At 45.7% G+C, this 22818-nt stretch overlaps 1 protein-coding gene across 1 annotated transcript; it reads right to left on the bottom strand.

The window, feature by feature from the left end:
* Positions 1-2580: 2580 nt before the first annotated feature.
* Positions 2581-20908, bottom strand: elfn2a (extracellular leucine-rich repeat and fibronectin type III domain containing 2a). Its single transcript, XM_047334083.1, has 4 exons — positions 20373-20908; positions 19243-19392; positions 17876-18864; positions 2581-17409 (listed from the first exon to the last, which is right to left on the bottom strand). Exons 1-4 carry the CDS (start codon positions 20571-20573, stop codon positions 15858-15860), a joined length of 2892 nt encoding a protein of 963 aa, XP_047190039.1. The 5' UTR covers positions 20574-20908; the 3' UTR covers positions 2581-15857.
* Between the last annotated feature and the right edge of the window lie 1910 nt (positions 20909-22818).

Raw genomic sequence — 22818 nt, 5'->3', positions numbered from 1 at the left:
GATTGGTCGAGCAGATGAACACAATGCAGCACTGGCAACCGCTCAAGTTTTAGAGACCCGCTTCTCTCATGAAACCCGTGACACCCACACAGCTCCGACCAGCTCCGTCGTGGAAGGGATGTGGGTCTCAGGGGAGGCTCCCCAGTGGGCAGTTCTCCTCAGGGAGTCCTCCGAAATGTTTGGTCGTTTCCTGTGGACGAGGAGTCAGTGTGTGGGCGCGTCTTGTTTTGAAGTCATCACTCAACTATGTCTCCCCTGCCTCTTAACAACCTCTTTTGATGGATCAGCCCACAGTCCAGAGCACGCCGCCCTGTGGTTTTATCAGCGCTCGCCTCCCTCCCTCCGTCCCTCGCTCCCGTTATCCCTCCTCGCTCTCTTTTCTCACCCTCTGCTCATTTAGTCCAATCTGGCTAAGTGGCTCTCAAAACAAGCTCCGTGTCAGGACGGAGGGGCGGATAGTTGATTCACTGAAGAAGCCCACAAACACTTGTGACACAGGCCTGCGCAAAAACACACACACCGTACAACCCCCCATCACGACACTTTAATGCGTGTGCACATCACGACACGCATTAAAGGACTATGTGCCGGCAGCAAAGTGCACATGCCTCTATATTTTCTCGTAAATTATCACATACAGTTTTTTTACATACACACCCAGACATGTTTGCTCGTCCGATCAGAGATGCCAAACACATTCTGATGAAACTCCATGAGGGTGAGGGAGCAATGGGAGGAATTGGGGGGGAAGTGGTTGATGTCTCCAAATAACTGCCCTTTCCTCTGACCGCCGTCACCCAACACCTTTCTGCATTACCAAGTCAACTGCTCTGCCCCGAGCGGGACAAGCTGCCTCGCAACGTGCCACACGGTTTTCCTTTCTGGAAGTCCTGGATGCCTCCCTGTCTCCCTGTCGGCGTGTATCTTTGACACTCTGTCCCTCCACCCACCATGTACAGGGCTGAGGGAACATAGGGTTGAGGGAACATAGGGTTAAGGGAACATAGGGTTGAGGGAACACAGGGTTGAGGGAACATGGGGTTGAGGGAACATGGGGTTGAGGGAACATAGGGTTGATGGAACATAGGGTTGAGGGAATATATGGTTGAGGGAACACAGGGTTGAGGGAACACAGGGTTGAGGGAACATAGGGTTGAGGGAACACAGGGTTGAGGGAACATAGGGTTAAGGGAACATAGGGTTGAGGGAACACAGGGTTAAGGGAACATAGGGTTGAGGGAACATAAGGTTGAGGGAACACAGGGTTGAGGGAACACAGGGTTGAGGGAACACAGGGTTGAGGGAACATAGGGTTGAGGGAACATAAGGTTGAGGGAACACAGGGTTGAGGGAACACAGGGTTGAGGGAACACAGGGTTAAGGGAACATAGGGTTGAGGGAACATAAGGTTGAGGGAACATAGAGTTGAGGGAACACAGGGTTGAGGGAACATAGGGTTGAGGGAACACAGGGTTGAGGGAACATGGGGTTGAGGGAACATGGGGTTGAGGGAACAGGGTTGAGGGAACATAGGGTTGATGGAACATAGGGTTGAGGGAACACAGGGTTGAGGGAACACAGGGTTGAGGGAACAGGGTTGAGGGAATATATGGTTGAGGGAAGATAGGGTTGAGGGAACATGGGGTTGAGGGAACAGGGTTGAGGGAACATAGGGTTGATGGAACATAGGGTTGAGGGAATATATGGTTGAGGGAACACAGGGTTGAGGGAACACAGGGTTGAGGGAACATAGGGTTGAGGGAACACAGGGTTGAGGGAAGATAGGGTTGAGGGAACACAGGGTTGAGTGAAGATAGGGTTGAGGGAACACAGGGTTGAGGGAACATAGAGCTCGAGGAACATAGACACGCTCCCCGAAAGTCAATCCGAAAATGCTGAACAGATGAGTATTTTAAAAAGTAATCCCTTACTTTCCTCATTACTGAAACAAAGTAAGCACACTATATGTTTTCAGATTTCACCTCTATGGTTAAGGTTTGGTTAAATGGTTTTTATCACATTTGCTCTCAGGATTGGTCTCAAAATGGGCAACCAATGTCAATTTGCTACGTTTCAAATCACAGCAAACTACCCCAGTGACAGCCCGCTGTAATGAGGACATTAAGCATTCGCTTGTTTGTTCGTCTTTTCCTCGGCTCTTCTGTCCGTGTTGCTCTTTCCTTTTCATTCGTGTGCTGCGGCTGACAGGGACCGTCAAACTCCAGGGCCCTTTGCATGACAAGAGAATGAATCCAGAGGAGAAGTCCAAAGCACAACCATAACCTTTGTGCTGATGGAGACGGAGAGCGGCAAAAGTGGACACGGGTTTTCACGAAAATGTCACAGCTAAAGTTTCCGTCTCTTTTAGTCACAGATGGCATCCGCGGGGGGAAGAGCGCCGCTGACAAAGGGATGGCAAGGGAAATGACCTTCCATAGAAAAATCGGTCAATTTCATAATATTTTAAAGTTCACGGTGTGCTTCTTCCTCAGCCCCCAGCCAGGAACATGAATACGTTCCCTTTACTTTACCTCCCAGCCACCGTTCTTTCCTCCGCTTCCACTCTTGAGCCCTACGTTCATAAATGATACCCTTTTTTTTTTTTGGTGCTCCGCCACCTTCTTGTTCAAAAGTCTTTGTTCACGCAGCTTTCAAGAACCCCGTGTTTGCCTACTTTCCTGTCAGTAATGATCTCTAAACAGATATCCAACAAGTCATCTCCTTCGGCGCTCTCCTTCACTATCTCTACCTCCCTTATCTTTCAAAAGACCAATTTCCAAGCGAGCAGCCTCGACTCTGACGCTGCTCTCCAAATATCTGCCTTTGCAATCATTCTATCCTCCTCAGCTACGCTTCCCCCCCCCCGCTCTCCTGTGTCTATCAAACTATCCTGTTCTCTCAGCTACTCCTTTGTCGTCACCTCTTCATTTCTTCTTCCCCATCACTTTCGTATCCTTCATCTCCCCCTTCCCGTTGCCTTCAGGATGTAAAGAACCTCCTGTGTTTGTTGTCTTTGATCTAAACTAATGGCCCCGCTGCTTGTTGGATCATGGAGCCCCGCCACCCCTTTCCAAGCTCAACAATCCATCAAGTACTTTCAGGCTCTTGCCCAGTCTGGAAATGAGTGTATCAGCGCTCATGCCTCTGACGAGAGACCCTCCAATTGTGTGCCCCATTATCCTCGTTTTGTTCAATCCAGTATGACCACTTTTGCCTTTCGGTTACATCCATACGACTATGTTTTAGTTTTAAAACTTATCACCGCTGCGACGTTTACACCTGCCATCCAGTTGAGCACCTAAAATGGAGAAGTTTGGTATCACCGCTAGTCCAGTTTTGGTGGATGTGAAACCGTTGCAGACACTGTCACAATAACAGTTCCACCGCGTCGTTTGTTGAAGAACAGAAATCCCGGCTCTCACTTTTCACCATTGATGTTTCCCGTTATCAATACTTTCTGTTGCTTAGCCACCAACTGCAGAGTAGACAATCAATGCTTCCCGTTTACAGCGGCACGCACATGCCCAGTCTACGTGACTGGTCGAGAGTTGTCAGTATGGACGGAGATTACTGCTGATTCGGAGATAAAACGCTCGTCTGGACGTGGGTAGACTTGGTTACATGACACTTATATCCACACTTTTGGACACAAAGGTTCCAAGCATACTTTCATTATCATCCACTTTGCTTTTCAGCTTTCTCTCTTGCTCTCAACCTTCCGTCAGCAGACGCTCTGTGCCTTTACCTTAATCTAATTTCATTCTCTCGTCATAGTTTCAGTCTAAAAGCCTCTTCTCTCCGTCTCTTCCTCTCGGCCTATCCCACACTCTCTGTGGCTTCTGTCCTTTTAATTTCCCTCTTCCCTCTGTTTTTCTTTTTTCTTCTGGACTCGATCCTGACTACAGTCATACTAGCAATCGCAGACTCTGCAGCAGTAAGTGTCGGAATTGGCTGCAAATGAGGTGAGAAGAAGATCGAGTTCCAGGAAGTCGGTGGACGAAGGCGACAGCCTAACAGCATTTAACAGCATTCGCCGGCGTGCGCTGGTGTACTGGTACTCAACGCGCTCGACACACTCACACTCCGCCATCCTCCGTCCGTAAGCCGAGAACACGAGTCTTGGGGGCTTAACAGTCCTCCCCTCTGAGCTCAAGCTAAAAGGTTTTATTGAGCTCTTACGAGGCCACAAAGTAACACTGCGGGGCCGCGCGCGAGACAACTGTATCTTTAATAAGCGACGCCGCGGACCGACGTCAGGAGAGCGGCTCAGTTGTCAGGGTAAAGTCGGGTGGTAGACTGAGGCCAACGAGCTCAGGAAAACCCCGACACCTGATCCTGAGTAAAATGCAGGAGGAGAAGTTAAAGAGACAGGTGCATAGTAATCCACTTTTAATCAGGTGGTTTACACATGAGAGACTCGCCAGTATATTGCTTTCCGTTTAATCAGGCAGGTTTATACATTGGAGGGTTGGGGGGGGGGGCGGACAGAAAGAGACAGTTGCCCATTTAATCTGGCTGCGTTTCACAAAATATGGGGATATAGGAGACGACGGATGTTTACCGCTGCCCGTTTAATGAGCCAGCTCTCTCACATCAGAGCTCTGTACAAGTAAAGAGCGGCAGCGAGTTTTTTCACTCGCAAGCGAATTGTCTCGTCTCAAGTAAAACGACTCAGAGCTCGGCTTTTCACAGCGACGTGCAGATGGCGTCTCGGGCCGCAAGCTGACGGGGATGACATCGCCGTCCCGAGGCTGCAATTTACTTTTTAAAAACTCGTCCAAATTAGCCGTCAACTGTAACCGCGATGACGTTCATGTTTCCCCTGCACGGAAAACAGATTTCCAATACAGACAGTACTCCCCCTCGGGCAGGGGAATTTTTTTGATGTTTTTTTCTCTGTTTGAGGTTTCGAATCCGACATTTTCACGGCTGTCCAGACCGGTCGCCACCACGCAGATGTAAATTTCACATTTTGTGTACGATTTTCTTTGTGTGTGTGTGTGTGTGTGTGTGTGTGTGTGTGTGACAGTGATGGATATGATGCCTGCGCAGCGTGTTGTGTTCAGGAGGACGCTGCGTCACACTCCCGTCTCACGAGAGCCAAGATCTAATTAAAAATAAAACTCCATTATCATGCAATCTCTCAATGTAGCCCCTCCCTGTTGTCGTCCTCTCTGTCGCTCCCTCCCGCCGATCCTATCCTTCCTCTCATGTCGTCCTGCTGATAGATGCCGTTGCACAAAGGTCGTTGAATTATCAGATGTGCCCGTAGGTAAACATACACTGTACATGTATAGGTGTAACTAACGTTTGTGCTTGCCTGCGTCACGTGGCAACATCCACCCTCCATGCTCCTTGTCTGCCACAGTGTCAGAAGGCAATTAATGAAAGCCTGGGTTCTTATCTGCTACCTAGCAACCGTGACTGTTCCGCCCGTCGCCCCCCCCCGGCAACCACTGCTGCTGCCTGCAATCGATTGCTTGGCAACCTATGGGCCCCCGGCACGGCGTCGCACCGAACCGCTGACCCACGGGCGCCGTGGAGGTACGCCAGAAGTTAAAAGAAGAAAGATCAATGGTTTGATCAGCAGATACGATGTTATGATATTTCAGCTATACGTTAACATGAACAATAATTATTGATTGTTAAATGTGAAGAGCAAATGTCAGGTTCGGGGTCAGCGACTGTATTATAACAGGTTTTTTAAGAGCTGCCATTTTGCATCAGCGCTCAAAAGCTGCATTTCTGCGCCGATTTCTAACCGAGGAGGGATTTCTCCTTGTGTGCAATTTAATCTTCCATGTCAAAATTAATTATTACTCATTGGTAAAATTTCATTTGTTTAGTAAAAACGAGCAAAGGCGACAAAGGTTGTACATCTTGCGAGTGTGGCAGCTGTTTTGGCCATCGCATGGTGACGAACTTGATCTTGTGGGTTAGATCTGTCAGACTGAGCTCATCAGATGAGAGTAATGGATCGATTGATTGATCACGCCTGTACATTCAATAACCATTTGCTGACAAAATATCCTGGGTGGGAAACCATATGGGGGGAAATCTATGATAGAAAAGAGATATTGTAGCACTCTTTTGGGGATGGAAGTCGGAAACTCTCGCTCTTATGTTGGCTTCCCTAAGGTTATGCAGCCTTCGTCGTCATGGTTACATGTGGTTGAGATTGTGAAAGTCCTGTCTTTTGCCGCCCTACATAAAAAGGTCTAACTCATCCTCCATTTCTCCCGTCCAAATTACTACGGCCGCTCGAAATGAAGCAGCAACTATGGATCATAGAAAGCTGGGGTTAGAGTTGGAGGTTAGTCATGAGAGTAGCGTCTTCTGTTGTTTGCTGCTTCCTCCGACGCTCATTGTGGGGACCCGATGAATGCGAGTGCAAAGTGACCCTGCAGGGAACTGCTGACTGATGTAGAAGAAGATGAGCCGGGTGTCAGGAAAGAGAAATGCACCAAGAAATGGAGACACAAAGTAAATATCCGTAGTGGTAGTAGAAGTGGGCCACTGAAGATACAGATGCACGAAATCCAGCGCAAAACTGTACAGGACTGTCACAACCTGCCTCCCACCATCTCAGGACAAACTGCTGGGCCTGTCGCCGCTTTTCCACTTGCCTCGCTCTTTCATTTTGGAATGCATTTTATTGAATTTCGCGGCGATGCTCGCCCCCAAGGACCGAGGCAAAAAAGCGTGAAAGCATTTCCCCCTCAGATCCTGCTCCGGTTCTAGTAATTGCCGAGCAATTGTTATTCAAGTGACGCTTCAAGGAACGAGGAGTTTTCTCCGCTGTTGTGAGTGTTTTAATGCGCCGTGCTGGATGACAGACAAAATTGGATACTTCTCTCTTTGTGCCGGTATTTTGGGATGTCACTGAAGTTTTCCACCATATGGACATACCCCCTCCAGCTAACAGTGGCTCCGTGCTTTAACCGACACTAACAAGCAAGATGCTGTTACTCAGCGAAAGAGACAAGAATGAAATTGACGTACGATTACTGAAATGCATTTGAACTGGTCTTTCATATCTGAATACATCTTGTCCTAAATAGTACTTGAAGCTAATCAGAGTTGACCTACTACTTATAACCATATCTACAGGTCAAATATAACCAGAGTTCTGTACACGTTGTTGTACTGCTGTAAAAATGTACATTATGCTGAATTTATTATTGGCTATTTCTGTCCTGTGTTTAAGGAGAAGATCCTGGTTTGAGTTACTTCCCTAAGGTTATGCAGCCTTCGTCGTCAGGGTTACATGTGGTTAAGATTGTGAAAGTCCTGTCTAATACTACAGCCGCTCGAGTTAGGCCTTAACCTTTTTCACTCGTATATGAGAAACATTTGCGGTTTTAGGAAATGATTTAACTTTAACTAACATGAAACTATGCATTAGTGACCTGCTTTTAATAATACATGTCTTCAATAGTAGAGCGGGAAAGTCGACGGTCATCGACAGACTCGCACATTGCTGCAAGCCACACTCTGACCAAAGGATGTTTTCAGCGTCGGTGCCTTGCTCAAGGGATATATCTGACAGTCAGCTCCCAGCCAGCCGGTCGAGCTGCCGACGGTCTGCGCGCTGCCCTGACCTCTCTTTTGCAGCGCCGCTGACGGCGTCAAGGTCATTCACACAAAGGGATTAACCAGCGGGAGATGAAGATGACCAGCAGACCGTCCGGTGGCACAGACTCGTGGACTGACGTCCGCGTCTCATGGAACTAGATAAGCTTCTCTGAACTCTCTCCGTTTTCTCTGTTGGGATTTTTATGTCTCACAATACAGCACTTTCTTTTTCCTTCTCTCGCCTCACCGAGTCCAAAGTCGCTAAACAAACTGCGATGGCGTCCCTGCGACACCAGAGCCGGAAAAAATCCAATCCCCTTTACTTAACCCAGCTCTGTGTGGGGTCAGGCGACACTTACTTTGGCCCCTGCTGCCTTTGGGGCAGGGGGCCGGGGGCCTCTGGCGCGCCACGCCAGTTGTCGGAGTGCCATGCCATCCTGCTGTGTTGATGCTCATCGGGCAACAGGGGGGGGCAGGAGGGGTGGAAGGTTAGAGGAAAAGGGAACTCACTCAACCAGGAGATTGAAGCGATGGCGGTGATGTGTGTGGAGGAGCGCTGGCTGTGTGCGACCACTCCGTTTGTGGTGCGTGCATGAATGAGCGTGCAAATGTGGCACGGTGTAAGAGACAATGCATTGGTGAATAGTGTGTGTGTGTGTGTGTGTGTGTGTGTGTGTGTGTGTGTGTGTGTGTGTGTGCAGAGGGGGGAATGTGTTGCCACCGCTGGCGTCGCTGCGAGACATGAAGTCTGCGCGTTTGGCCGATTATTTGCATTCCGAGCGCGCGCTTGAAATTTTACAGGAAGTGTGAATGAAACTGGGCGGCGTGCAATTACAATCTACACTTGTGTGTCAGAGCGAGAGAGAGAGAGAGAGTGTGTGTGTGTGTGTGTGTGAGTGACAGCGAGCGAGTGAACAAGCCTGGCCTCATTGTAGAGCCCTGAAGACTGAGAGGCAGATTAATTAAAACAGCTTTAGATACCCAGCCTCAGCCGTCACTCCCTCGACAGAACAGGGCTTCATAACGAAATCCCTCCGACACACACACACACACACACACACACCGTTACGGATGCTACCCGGTCTCATGTTGAGGACGCACTCAAGCAGAGCCGCATTGCCAGACACAGCAGGTCGTTTGGAAGCAGAAAAAAATGTACACACACACGCAAAGGACGATACTAATTTGTGCGGCAGCGCCAGTTCAATCTCCCCAAAAAGGACACACTCAGACCGTCCTGCTGTTCTTCCCCCCGTCTCTCCTCGAGAGGGACTGAGAAACAAGGGCCTTGAAAAGGCCAGTGGTGACAACAGCTCCAGTGTGACAGGCATATTATCAGCCCTTCAACACAGCTCTCAGGGCGTGTGTGTGCGTGTGTGTGTGTTTGCATGGATGTCCCTGTATCACAAAAGCTGAAGACAAAAAAAAAAGGTTGGTCTGAAATTCTCCTCTCTAAAAACTACTGCAATGAATGCAATCCTACCTATTAACATTATTAATGGTTGATTGAAAATTGTGCTCTCAGTTCAATCTGTTTATCCAACGAGGGCTGCTCAACGTGAAAGGCTTTCTTCGGTCGCGCGGAAATTACAGTCACAAGAACGCGGTCGCACAGGCGTGAAGTCCCACAGATCAGAAGGAGCCATGAGAAAGTCTCTCAGTGTGACATTCACAATATGCAGTTTCATTCCAACACACACAGAGAAGAAGAAAAAAAAAAAACAGGAGAAACTGTCACACTATAAAAAGAATGCATCAATAATACAAAGAAGTAATCGCATAATTAAAATTTTAAAAAAGACACAAAGGCTGTTTATTTCTACAGATGTTTGGTTCCACTCCGCCTGCGCATAAAACTCGCCGTTTGGGCACTTTTCAAAGATCGTTTGTAAACGTGGATAGAAATATTCAGTCCATATTTTGTGTAGGCATGTGTGAATATGGTATGTTTTGTGTGTGGGAAGGTGTTTGTGTGTGTGTGTGTGTGTGTGTGTGTGTGGCTATATCGAAAAGTTATGCGTGGGAAGGTGTATGTTGTATGTGTGTTCTCACATGTCATGTCAATATAGTGTAAATCTAATCTATTCAAACACATACAGTATATTCATTGATTCTCTACATTAGTGTTTGTGTGTGTGTGTGTGTGTGTGTGTGTGTGTGTGTGTGTTTGTCACAGTTGGCCACCGGTAGATAATCCTCCACTTTAGTTGTGTGTTCGTTTCACAAGGAAACCTCCCTCCCCCTTTAGTCTTTCCTCATTTGGTCGACGATGAGTCAATGGATCAACCCCACAGAGGAATCAACAGATTAATAACCAATCAGCCTCAACAGCAGACAGACAAAAACTGTTTGCAGAAAAGAAACCCTCGCAGTCCTGCTTCCTCTTTAGAGCCAGAAAAAGAACAGCCAGGGCCATGGTCAACGTGACCGACCTCAAAGAAAAGCATGTCGGGGTTAGGAGTTGAATCCAGTGCGTAGTGGTGAATGGGAAGAGCATCTTTGAAGGGAAAAATAAAAACATGAATTTCTTAGGTAGAGCCAACTAGCAAGAGAGCTTCAGGGGTTATAGTCTAAATTAAAGTTTTACATACCGTAGTGAGCGCACACCTCTGCCAAGGCTGTGTAAAAACTCAAAATTCTAGTATTTTAAGAACAGAAAAACCTGAAATACTTTCTGGACCAAAATCTGCAGCAAAATATATATCTAATGATTGACGTGGAACTCATCTCACAGTGTATGTCATTCAGTAATTCAGTAGATTAGATATTTTTTTAAATCTCAATATTAAGACATTTTGGGGAAATTGCCCGATCGTTCTTGATTTTTTTCTGGCATTTCCGACCAAATAATAGTCACAGAAAAAGGAAAAGAAGTGAAAATATAGGTTCCTTGGCAGAAGTAGGCAATGACAAATAATTAACGTATGGCCAAGGCATGAATGCTAACAGAAAGCAAAACTAGCCATTATATTCAACACCCTTCTCTATAATGTCTTGCTTGGTCCATTGTGCTCCACTTTTAACTTGCTTTTGTAGGTGGGGATTCTTGTGCTCCAAGATGAGCCTTTCCAACGCGACTCGTCGTTTTGCCTCCAGCAACCTTCCGTCAATCAAGTGATCTGAGTAATTACGATTCACATTGTGGCGGTGGAGTGAGCCCCAGGAGACAACATTTCTATACATCCTGAGATGAAGGTCGTTTGGCTCTGCCTATCAAGATTCACCACAGCCCAACAGAAGAATATCTCCAACGTATAGTCCAAATCAAAAGGCCATGTACCATATTTGGAATAATATGCTCAACAATTAGTTGACTGACGATTGTGAGAGAAAGTGGCAGAAATGAGATGTGCATTAAGCCCTGGCTTGCTCTGTTTAGCCCTAGAGCGGAAAACAGAACTGTCCCACCCTGTCACACTATAGCACAGAAATACTTTTCTTTCAAATTGCACCAAACTGCAGCTTCTGAAATGTATCTGATGTAAAAAGGTATAATATTTCACATGTTTACAACGTAAATATATTTTTTCTATTTGGCAGAATGCACACTTTTGTAAGAGTGGACGAATGTATCTGTATATGGGAAAAGTTGGAGATTAAATTCCAGGAACGTTTCGCTGAATTCTCATCATCGCATAACATCTGTCCCAAGACCCCTGTTTCCTATACTGATATCAAATTCAAGGAGAAGTGAGAAAAAAGATATGTTTACAGCACTAGTTCTCCTGGTCCATTAGCTTGTTAATGGTGAAGGAGGAAGGGGCATAGGAAGAGGAATGCTTCTGGGTTTACTCCTGCAGCTGTGAAGCCTCTGTCCTTACAATGTTTTAATGTTTACAACATTAATACAAAGGCCATGTTTCCACTGCAGACCTTGTATGGATTACAAAAAAAAAGTTTAATTAAACAGGAGCAGAGAGACCTCACTGCCATTCTCGGGGAACCATTGCAAGTCTACAGTGTCTCTGCCAGAGGTTCACTCTGAGAGCAACTGCAACTCCAAAGGGAGGCAATCAGGATGGCTGTTCCATTATTTTACATGACTATTGATTTGTGTTTTTCAATAAGCCCAAACTTCAAAAGCCTACAAAACTGAAATGAGAAACCAAAACTTGTGCAGCAATGAGTCCCCGCGGCAGCCGGCAAAATTGTCTAAAACATTGTAAAACCCCATGAATTACTCCAAGGCATATAGAAATTATCCTTCTGGCTCGCAGATTGATAAAAATGCTTGTTGCTTATTCGCTAGAGCTGTTCCATCCAAAGTACCTATCCATCACAAAGACGTATCTTGATTTTAAGATTAGTACATTAACTCTTTGTGACCCCATATTTGGGAAAACAAAAAGGGATTCGGTCAGACCAGACACAATGCCTGCGCTCCAATTCCAAGGTACTTCTAGGATTCACAGCTCTGGGCCGAAGGGGTGTGACTCGAATCCTCAGGAACTGCCACAAGTTGTTCCTGTCCCAAGTGTTCCTGCTATTTTTTTTCTCTCCTAGACTGTCAGCGAGTGCTTCACAATGATTCATCATTGTTGTAAATTGGCCGGACTCGAGGGAAGACTTGTTGGCCATCCCTAAGGTACAGTATTCTGTACATGTGTCCGTCTCAGCTTGTCGATTCTGGCCCCTGAAGACTGGAGTCCGACACCCCTCATTGGAAGGGAAGGAGAGATCAAGAAACTGAGCTGTCAAATGAAAATAACTGCTATGGATGAATACATATTGTGGACGGTAAGGGTGTTTACTGAGAAAGAGGAGCAAGGCTTGGCCAACATGTTTGGACTGCATGTTCGCTGGAATGTATTATATTCGTAGTATGTTAGAATAAAGTCAAATAAAGTCTGTTTGAAGAACAACCCAATAAAGGACAATTATATGGATCTAAATAAAATCATGAAGAACACGGGACTGTAGGACAGAAAAGAGCAATTTTCCCTGGTGTAAATTATGGCAATTATTGTGCACACTGTACTTATGAATAATTGAGCTAATGTTTTTCCTTACATCTAGATAAAAGCCTTCAGGGTATATGCAGGTAACCTCAGCTCGATTCTGCCCCCTGTTCTATACAAATTAAGTCATCATTTTTAAAAAGTTTCTCCCCCTGCATAGCCCGTGGTACTAATCTAAAAATAATTGACTGGTGATTCCTTGGACCCAACACAGTTGGGAGCTGTCAGTGGAATTGCAACCAAAGGCCAAAATAGAAAAACGGGGAGCTTTATAAAAATGGAGGCTGTCCAAGTGAGCGCCCCAAGGGAATTTGCTCTGTTTTTTTTTTTTATTTGGTCCCACCTGCCCAAATTAAGTTCTATTGATCTGATAGCAGAGTAATGACATGCCTTTGACATCCCATTGTGAATGCTAGTGGGGTTATTGGATTGGCTGCCACGGATGACATAGAGAGGTCAGAGGGAAAGCCGTTACTCAATATGAAACACAATTGAATGCCAAAAGCAAAAAGAGGTGGTAGTTTGGGAGAATAAAACAACGCTTTTCATTAGAGCTTAATTAAATGGTTGGTTCACGTACGTAACAACACAAATTGTCTTGTTGAGCCCACGACATATCTGGCTGTTCAGTTTTTTCCATCTGACATTTCTGATAACACACCAATAACTTGGGAGGTGAGGTATATTTTGTTTGGTGTGCTCAAGAAGCTAAATTTCACAATTAAAAAATGTTTTTCTAAAATAAATGGCAGACAGAAGGCAATCTTTTTCCACATTTGTTTGTTTCACATCTGATGTATAACTGACTAGTTGACCTTCTGAATACAGCGGATTCTTTAGACAGTGATCTTTATACGCTAAAGAGTTTATGCCACCCTCTGGTCTCACTTTCCCCATAAAAACTCACAATTCCAAAACAACAGGCGAATTCCAGCCCTGTCAAGATGATGATATCAGGGTTAAGCCAGAGGAAAATCACATAACAATGCATAATTTCCAGGCCTGACAGACTGGTCCTTCCTCACCAATCAGACTCAAAAGACAAAGAAAAACACCCAGGAGGTGGTTTGGTCCCAGACTAGCTCACCTTGTCCTGTTCATAACTTGCACTGTCACGGTGAAAGCATAAATCTAAACCATAGTTTTTCCAGACAGTTTTAGGACCATTTCTGTCTGCAGCAGTTAGAGGCAACACCGAGAGAGAGGTGTAACACGCATCTGACGGGGGAGGCAGGGACAGAAAGACAGATAGGCGGACAAAGGCAGCCGTCATTAATTTCAATCAGGCCCCCAGTCTGGCAGAGTTAATAATATCAGCACGCTCTCCTGACCTCAGATGATGATACGACATCAACCTCCACAAATTACTCATTAATTTACCCCATTAAGTTGGACAGAGGTCGCGGGCATGGAAAAAGAAACAGAGGGGAATGAATTAATTAAGGTGATTTTAAAACAGAATTTGATACCGTGTCGATTGAGAGGTATCATAGCAGAAGAAGGAGAGGTCAGGATGCCAGCAGCCAGGATAGGAAGAGTGGGCAGAAAACAAATAAAGAGAGCCGGGCAACATTCATATGCGTGTATGTCGATGCAAGGCAAAGAGCTTTCAGATAATTTATATGGATTTGTAAGGATTTGTTAAATTACAACTATCAGCATTGTGTGTATAAGCTTTCTGTCATTTCTGCAGTATTACTAAGCCTTGCTCCTCTTTGTGTCAACAGATTATAACATAAATTCAAATCCAATTCTTAAAACAAATAAAGAAAAAACTTGCCCATTGGTATTACCTTACTGTCCATTAATAAAATCAGAACAGAACAGCATTTATGATAAATGGAATAGAAACTCACGGAATCCAACCTCCCGAGGGCACTTTGGTCCATAGCAAGCTCCCACCCAGAGCAGTTCAGGGTCATATAAACTGAGTAATCCAGACTAAGGCAGAGCATATCCCTCAGGCCTTCCCTTCCTCTTACCTTCCATTTTAACTCACTGTTGTGAAGGGGGGATTTGACATATTTTATTTTTATATATTTTTTCATGCTGCCTTGCCTTGAGCTGATCTGTCTCCACCTGAAAATACTCCACCGTGTCTCCTCAGTACTGGCATGTTCAAAATGGGATGCAGCTACGGTAAACCCTTAACCTGCTCTCAATCTGCATTCATGACTAAATGTGATTACTGGGTTCTTAAATATAGCAGCCGACACCTGTCTTTTGCTGACCTGCATAACCCGACCAAAAGTAATTTCTGCACGACTTGCACTTTTAAAATGTTAATATTCTGCTATGTAGCCTCTCTTATCAAAAGAAATATGCTACACCTGTAAATGAGAAATGGGCAGCAGACAAAAAACGCCTGCAGGTTTTGAAAGGGTTTACGTCATGGTTGGGCCAAACCCCCACATTTATGTAAGCACACAAACACACAGACGAAAGTCCCCCACTGGCTTGTTATCTATATGCAAAGCATCTCCACATTGCCGTGGAGGAGACAGAGCATTATTGAGGACTCTGCTTCAACCCCAACCCTATACTCTCCCACCTGCCCACACACCACGGAGCATATGTAGTTAGGTGTTTCGAATCGATAAGCACGCTCAACACGCAGCATCCCCGACCAGGTCTTATGCTGGCTAATTGCCAGGAAGAATTAGCCCGATAAGTATCACTTAATGTCCGCCCCCAAAGTGGCAGACTCAGGCTAGTCTAAAACAAATGCAACTAATTCCTCATCCTGCTCCCTCATTATCTGCCTAAATGATGCTTCTATAGGGGAGCAGGTGTTGGCGGTGCCGTTGAATGATTGTGTTGTGAATGGTGGTTTGATGGGATTTGAGAAAAGAGGGGTGGGGTTTAAGTCATGAATGGGGCTGCTTCTGGTGAGATAACTGAGCTACAGTGTGCCAGTAATGAGGTAGAAGACACTTGCTTATCACCACCTTTTGCTTTGCTCATAGTGGGTATTCATTGGGTCTGTGGAAGCCTGTGGGGACCAAAGTGCCCACTATGAGGCAGTCTGTTGAACAGTTTGATTCTTGTTAAGTATCATTCAGTATTGTGCTGCAGCAAGCCTCAGAGACTGCATCTTACACCAATAAATGTTAAATATAAATCAATTATTATTAATCATCAATTATCACATCACCCAGAGAGAAAACGTCTTTAACTTTAGATCCAGCAGATCCATGTCGGCGGACACCTAGGAGGAAATATCATTATCTGTCTTGCTACATTAAAATCTATTCCCTTCATTAGTCTGCTGTTGGCATCCATCTTCACAATCTCCCTTACAGCATTTGCCTTAGCTTCTTCAGCTCACAGCTTCTGCTGCGCAGAAACTCCCTTCCAATAGTCCAAAATATCATGAAGGTCCTCGTCCTTAGCAAACTGCACCTTCTTACGCAGAGCATGGCCTGCCGCTATATAGGATGCCTCCTCTCTGGGGTTTTTCTTGTAAGGTCGGAATCTCTCCCAGATCCGCAGTGTGCTCTCAGATGAATACTCTGGACTAGAGGAGTATCCAGAGTTGTAGTTGTGATGACGAGAGGGTGAAAGCTGGGAGTAGGTGGCTGTGGCATCCCTCTTAGTGCGCCCCAGTGGCTTGAGGAATGAGGCCTTTTGGGTGGGTGAGGGTGAGTCGTTGCCACCCTCATAGTAGAGTGCAGGAAAGGAGTGGCGGTGCTCAGAGCTATGGTAGTCTGGCTGAACCTCCAAGTGGTGCTGCTGCAGTCCAGGGCCAACCACCGCACCTCCACCCCCATTCACGCTCACCCCACCACCATTTACGTTTCCCATCCCATTCCCGTTGCAGCCACCTCCTCCACCACAACCTACAGGACTGCCCTTTTCTGTTGGGTACTTGGGAGGATCGCTACGCTTCTCAGGGATATCCACACTGAACACCCTTGTGCTCTTGACAGATCCTGCAGCAGGAGCACCACAACGGTTCTTCACCACAGCGGTGTCAGCGCTCAACTGCCTCTGTAGGGGCCGCACTGCATTAGCTGGGGGTGGATCCCTGTAAGGAGGGGAGAGGAAACCGCCCCCACTGATACCCGGCCGCTCAGACAGGGGCATGACCAGGGGCACTGGGGCCATAGAAGGTGGATGAGGCTGCTGATGCATCTGAGGATGTGGCTGAGGATGTTGCTGAGGATGAACCTGAGGATGAGGCATTAGATGAGCCTGTAGATGAGGGTGGGGGTGGGGGTGAGACTTCGGATGCACCTTTGGAGATGAGGCCATTATCTGATCTCCAGGGTGACCTGGAGAAAGGGGCAAGAGGTTGCGGGGGAGGGACATGATGGAAGCTGGAGGCTGGGAGGAGGAGCTAGCATTGTCAACCGTGGTCACAACGTTAGCAGAGGCATCAAGCTTCAGAGCATCAATGCAGTTGTTTATTATCTGGTTCACCTTGTCTACCTCCTTGGCGATGGTGGAAATCTCTGATGCTGAGCCACGGCCATCGTCATCAGAATCCTCCCCAGCCTCTGTCCCATTCTCAGCCCCACTTCGCACATCCACAACTACATCCCCTCCTGCCCCTTCTCCTCCAGCGACCACCCCTGCCTCCCTGCCTTCTCCTGCCACTCCTGCCACTCCCGCCATTCTCACATCCATGTAGTTGTTCTTGCCACCCATTGCCTCAGAGAAGGCAGAGGCCATTTTCTCCACCTGTGGCAAGGAGGAGAGGCGTGACGAACTGGTGTTGGCTGAGCCGTGGAGCATGCCTGTGCTGGAGGAGGCCGACTGGGGCAACTTGCCTCCTGCCCCTCCTGAATGATGGTGCTGGTGATGAGACTGCTCCTGGAGACGCTGCATGGCACCTGGGTCATTGGACACTGCCGCAGCTGCCTCTGGGCCATACCTGAAAAATGAAAAATTTACTTTGGAATGAACAACATATTTAATTTAAACATTTGATGTCAGATTGTGTACACAATTTGCATTATCCTAAATGGCATGATTGCAAAACTTTGTTAAAAATAAATACTTAAAAGTAAAGTATTTTTACCATGTCATCTCAGTGATAACATGAAGCTCAAATCAATCAATCTGACCACATCCTTAATAAAGAGTATGGTAAGAATTTTTTCCCCCACTATACTCTTTTCTGTTTGTATAAATATGGCTTTTTTTAGGAGTTCAAAGCAAAAGAATCAGTAAAGTAAAACCTCCAATGAACTGATCCATTGCATACATTGTTCCAAAGAAATCATTTGGACGAAAGGAACACACAGTAGTCTGGGCTAAACATCCATGATGTAGTGACTAGTTGTGCAGTTAACAATTGATTTTCATGAAAGATTTTCATTAACAAAATTGTGTTGTACCTCATCTCCAAAATAGTTTTCTTCACGCTTATAGCTTTCTCCTTCTCTTCCTGGATACGTCTCCGTCTGAGGCAGTAATAGACAACTCCAAGAACAATGACCATGCCAAACAGGCATCCCAGGATTGTCATGATGTAGTGGGTAGTTGTTGATGGATTGGTTTGCTGGTCCTCTGGTCCCACAGCTCGTGTGGTAAAGGACAGACAGGTGTGGTTGTAGTGCTGAGACTTGCTCATAGAAGCTACACAAAATGTGTAGTTGGTGTGTGGTTTTAGTTTGTCCAAATTGATTAATTCCTTCTTGTTTTTAAGGGGCATGATGTCAGCAACAAAAGTGATGTTGTACTGGGAAAGAATGTACATCTTACTGTATGGTCGCGGAATTTGTACCATTAGCGAGGCTGTGTAGAGGGATACAGTTTGAAGCTTAATAGAAATCTGATGGTTATAGGTGGGGTCAGCAGTGGACAATATGGTTGGCTGGTGGTAGAGACCTTGGTCTGGATTGTCTAAACCCATTCCTGAGCCATCTTGTTCTGGTATCTGGGAGGTCATCCCTATCGCACCTTCGTGACACTTGGATACAAGCTTGTAGAGGGCACTCCTTCCCTGTCCGGGGACAGGGCTCAGAAGTGGATATCCATTCATTTCTAGAGGGGTTTCGCACTGGAGACGGTCATAAGTGTGGGTGACATTGTTAAATGCCTCCAGCCAGGAGAGAAAGCTGTAGAGTTCACAGCCACAGTGGAAGGGGTTTCCTGCTAGTTCACACACCATGAGCCTGTTGAGGACAGTGAAGGTAGACGGGTCAACACGTGCCAACTTATTGGAAGATAAGTCCAGGCTGCTGAGGCTGGGGCACTCCCAGAAGGCGTTGGTGGCAATGACCTCAATGAGGTTGTGCTGCAAGAAGAGGCACTGCATTCGACCCAGACCTCTCAACATGCCCTCAGTCAGGTTGGTAAGCTTGTTGTAGCCCAGTTGGAGAACCTGCGACAGATACAGAGAGAGTAGCCTCTTGAAAGATTTGATGAAAGATGACAACAATTCTAACGGTCAGTGATTTGGAAAATGTTTTTCTAAGATATACTCTTACCATTTGCTTCAGAAGGGTGTGTTTTATCATGACTACATACATCTTTACCATTATTGTGCAAGCTTTGTTTCTGTTTCTTAGGATAATTTCAACAACATATTTAAAACAACTTTGAGTATTATGACAGATTTTTCTGAAAAATAAAGGATATTTATTTTAAATATTTGGTCTTTTATCTTATACATACTGTAAGTATGTATAAGATAGTAAGTGTTTTATTTAGAGATGAACAAAAAAACATAAAGACAGTGTGTTTTTTCGTAGCTGCAAACCTGTAGGTTGGCCTGTCCAGCGAAGGCGCCGTCCTCGATGTAGCTGATCTCATTCTTGGTTAGATTGAGGTCGGTCAGGTTTGTGAAGCGATACATGGAGGTAAAGAGCACAGCCTTGAGTTTGTTCTCATTCAGCCTCAGGTCATGAACCTATGGGAGACAAAAGAGCGGATGGCTTTAAAAGAGATGCATCGCATCTTCTGGCAGCCATAGCCAGGCCAAAAATAGCTGCCAAGAGCATTTTGCACAAGCACAATCTTAGAGTTCCTTCCCCAATTAATACATCTGAGCAAATTTGTGTCTGGTTTATCAAAGCTTGCTTGCAAGCATCTGAGCATCCCTTCTGATGGAGGAATGTAGTTGCACGTTAACATTACCATTGGTTGTTTAAATTAAAGGTCTTTAAGTTTTTCAGTGTAAATCATTTATGCTGCAAATTGCAAATGGTTACACTAATTGAATTACTAACTGAAATATCAAAATATCAAGCCACTACCCAAATGGATAGCATTGGCTGATCAAACTTGTTTGCGCATGTTGGCGATTCAGTTCTTACTCTGATATATTTATTCTCAGTAGTAGTAGTGATCTTACATTAAGACTCATTTTTGAGGGTGAAGTAAGTTTCTTCTTGTTTGTTACATATGTAACTCACATGTATAGCATATTGAGTTGGCTGTGCCAGTCAATAATAGGCAGAAATCCCAAAAACCAACTGTTTGTTTTGGTTGATGGATCTGTTTGATCTCACCAAGTGAATTTTTCGACAATTACTGTATAATAGCTGCAGTTTAACTGCAAAACAATTTAGCCATTAGTGCTTGTTAGTCACCTTCATTGATATCATGACTGTAACCTTGTTACTGTATTATGAATATGACAAATTAAAGGATTAAATAACATCATTAACACAGTGTTACCAAAATTGTCACACTGTAGTTTTCATCACACACGAAACATGATCACAATAAACCACAAGATCATTTACTGACTGTAGAGTCACTAGCAGATGCCATGATTAATGTATGTGCTCTTTAACTGACACCATAACTTGAAGCGCATGAAGGAATTTAGAGACGTGGCTGTGGTGGTATTAAAAGGCCTATACAGATAGATGGGTTCATACTGACCGTGCTGTTAATGTGCTGGGGGATGGTCTCGTATGGAGGCTGGTTCTGACTGCAGATAGCCAGCCAAACGTAGCCTTTATCCCCCTCTATCAGCCAGCAGTCTCCTTCCACCGCGCCAGGCAGGTGGAGGAACAACAGTGCAGGCAGGGCGAGGGAGAAGAAAAGGGTGGGAGGCAGGGAGGACACACGTCTGCTGGCCATGGTTGTGGATTAGGAGCGTTTGATGTCGCCTCAGTCAAAAAAGGATGATGAGGAGGGAGTTGGAGGGAGGAAGGCAGCAAGCAGCAGTTTCAAATCAGGATGGGCCACAGGTCAGGTGCAAGCGGGCCGAACAGAAGCAGAGAGCAAGGTAAATGGATGGGTGTCTTCGCGGTGATTAGAGCTGAGCTTGCAGCATGGCAGCAAATCCTGTCCCCATTTTAGGTGTTCCACGTCAATGGGTTTTGGAGACAGTCGCCCCAGCTGCTACTCATGGCCTCTGACAACCGTACGTCTTGACAACACAGATGAGGCAGTATCCGTCTCAGAGAGAGGCAGGAGGCCTATATATAACGCACATACACAGAGAGAAGAAGAAGAAGAGAGGATATTAACATTAATATTGATAAAGGCAAAATGATTGAGACTGGGCAGAAAATTGTACGGCACATCACATATCCCCGGACGGATTTGAAATAATGGAGTTTAGGCCTTGTTTTCTAAAATCACTGTGTTAGGAAAAAAAAAAGTATATGAATCTAAAACCCACGCTTCCCAATCCCTTCAAGGTAATGCACTGCAGTAATAAATCCATTAACTGATGTTATTATTTAATTAAGTCTCAATAAAGCCCAGAGAAAAATATATTTTGACTTTTCAAATGAGACTGGTTTTTTCATGTTCTGTAATTATTCAGGATCAAGAAAATAATGGCCTCGCCTCCGTTCATACATTAGCATATGATGCGCCAATAAAAATGGAAATTGCCAATAGAATGAAAGCAATGCTGATTTCCTTTTTTGTGTTTTCTCCATTTGTTCTACAAGCTTCCCCAGCTTGCAGCTGCAGTTCTATTATTTCAACTCTGCGGTACATAATGCAACAATAAACATTTAATATCTAGCAGTTGTACAGGGGTGAAAACGAGGGGGGGGGGGGGGGCTGGGTAAGTGGCAACTAGAGGAGGGCCGCTGTAATTTGCATGTTTTAACAGCATAGACGCTGACACTTAGCTATTTACCTTTTCTCGGGGGGATTAACCCTGGATTAGGTTCTAATCCAGCGTAAAATATTATGTATCTCATCAACACAGCTCTGACTCTTAATTTGTTTCCAAAGTTTTGATTCCCTCCCGGGGGGGGGGGGGGGGGGGGGCAAAAAGTTAATCTAACCACGTCATGAATAGTATGGACTACCGAGTTATAGACTCTACTCACACACTCTCGGCACCCTTTTAGGCTTTGTCTTAAACAGTTTAAGAGAACATCGCCTGCCGTCACCAGTCTAGTCAACGGACACCAACTTTGGATGCTTCTGTTGATCTGCACCCTCTCTGAAAGACCGTCCTCCTCCTCCTCCTCGTCCTGTCCTGCACCTCGTTTGGCCTCTCTAGTCACTTGTCATCTCTGTGGCTCTCAGTCCTCTCCTCAAATTGTTCCATGAAATGGATATTGATATTTCAATCCCCCCACCACGGGCTTTCAATTTGCCTTTGACCGTCGCCATGTGGGAGTAGCATAATAAGACCCCTTCCAAAAAAAAAGCAATTTGCAACCTTGGCACAGCTAGAGTAACCCCCCACCACCTTTTTTCTCACCTCTATAATTCTGAAAAATCATTCATGAATCAATTGTTGTTTATTTAGCTTTGATATCACTGCTGCAAAGTAGAACGTCCGTGTGTGTGTGTGTGTGTGTGAGAAAGTGTGACTCGAGTTCATGGCCCGCCGTGATGAAAAGAGGCAGGCGAACTGAATTATTGATCAAACAACAGTTTGGACATTGATGATAACGCTCACGCTGACACAGATACTCCCCCCCCCTCCTTCATCCCTTCTCTGAATTCCTTCTCTTCTCATTCTTTGAAAACGGCTCCAAGTCCTAAGTGTCATTATGTGACGACACAATCCTCCACATCCTTGTTTTCACCGAGGCGTTTTAAAAGGGAGCGTTCCAGCAGCGCCGCTGGCACACGCTCATGCAATTTAAGAAGATTGTGGTGACCACAACTCCGTCGTGCTTGCGATTACTCTCGGGCGGTTTGTCCGCCATCGGGAGCTCGTATTGAGAGCATATCTGATACGACGGGACTGCTCGCCTGACATGGTATTTACTGAGCTCTGCGAACATGAAAGACTCGTCAAGACAAGACTCACTTGAAAGCTCGTTGTTTACTGCCAAGTCCAGTCACAAGATCAGCCCGGGTTTTTTTTTAAATGTACAATCCTGTAAAGATCCTGACCACGCTG

Source organism: Scophthalmus maximus, chromosome 8 (genome assembly GCF_022379125.1).
Source record: "Scophthalmus maximus strain ysfricsl-2021 chromosome 8, ASM2237912v1, whole genome shotgun sequence".
In the NCBI taxonomy this organism is placed as follows: Eukaryota; Metazoa; Chordata; class Actinopteri; order Pleuronectiformes; family Scophthalmidae; genus Scophthalmus; species Scophthalmus maximus.
Note: the sequence above shows the minus strand (reverse complement) of the source record. Positions and strands in the feature narration are given on the sequence as shown.

Coding starts and splice junctions, on each gene's coding strand:
- elfn2a (XM_047334083.1), bottom strand. CDS start 20,573: ATGGCCAGCAGACGTGTGTCCTCCCTGCCTCCCACCCTTTTCTTCTCC. Junction 18,865..19,242: donor CTGGACAGGCCAACCTACAG/GTTTGCAGCTAC, acceptor TATCTGTCGCAG/GTTCTCCAACTGGGCTACAA. Junction 17,410..17,875: donor AAAACTATTTTGGAGATGAG/GTACAACACAAT, acceptor TTCATTTTTCAG/GTATGGCCCAGAGGCAGCTG.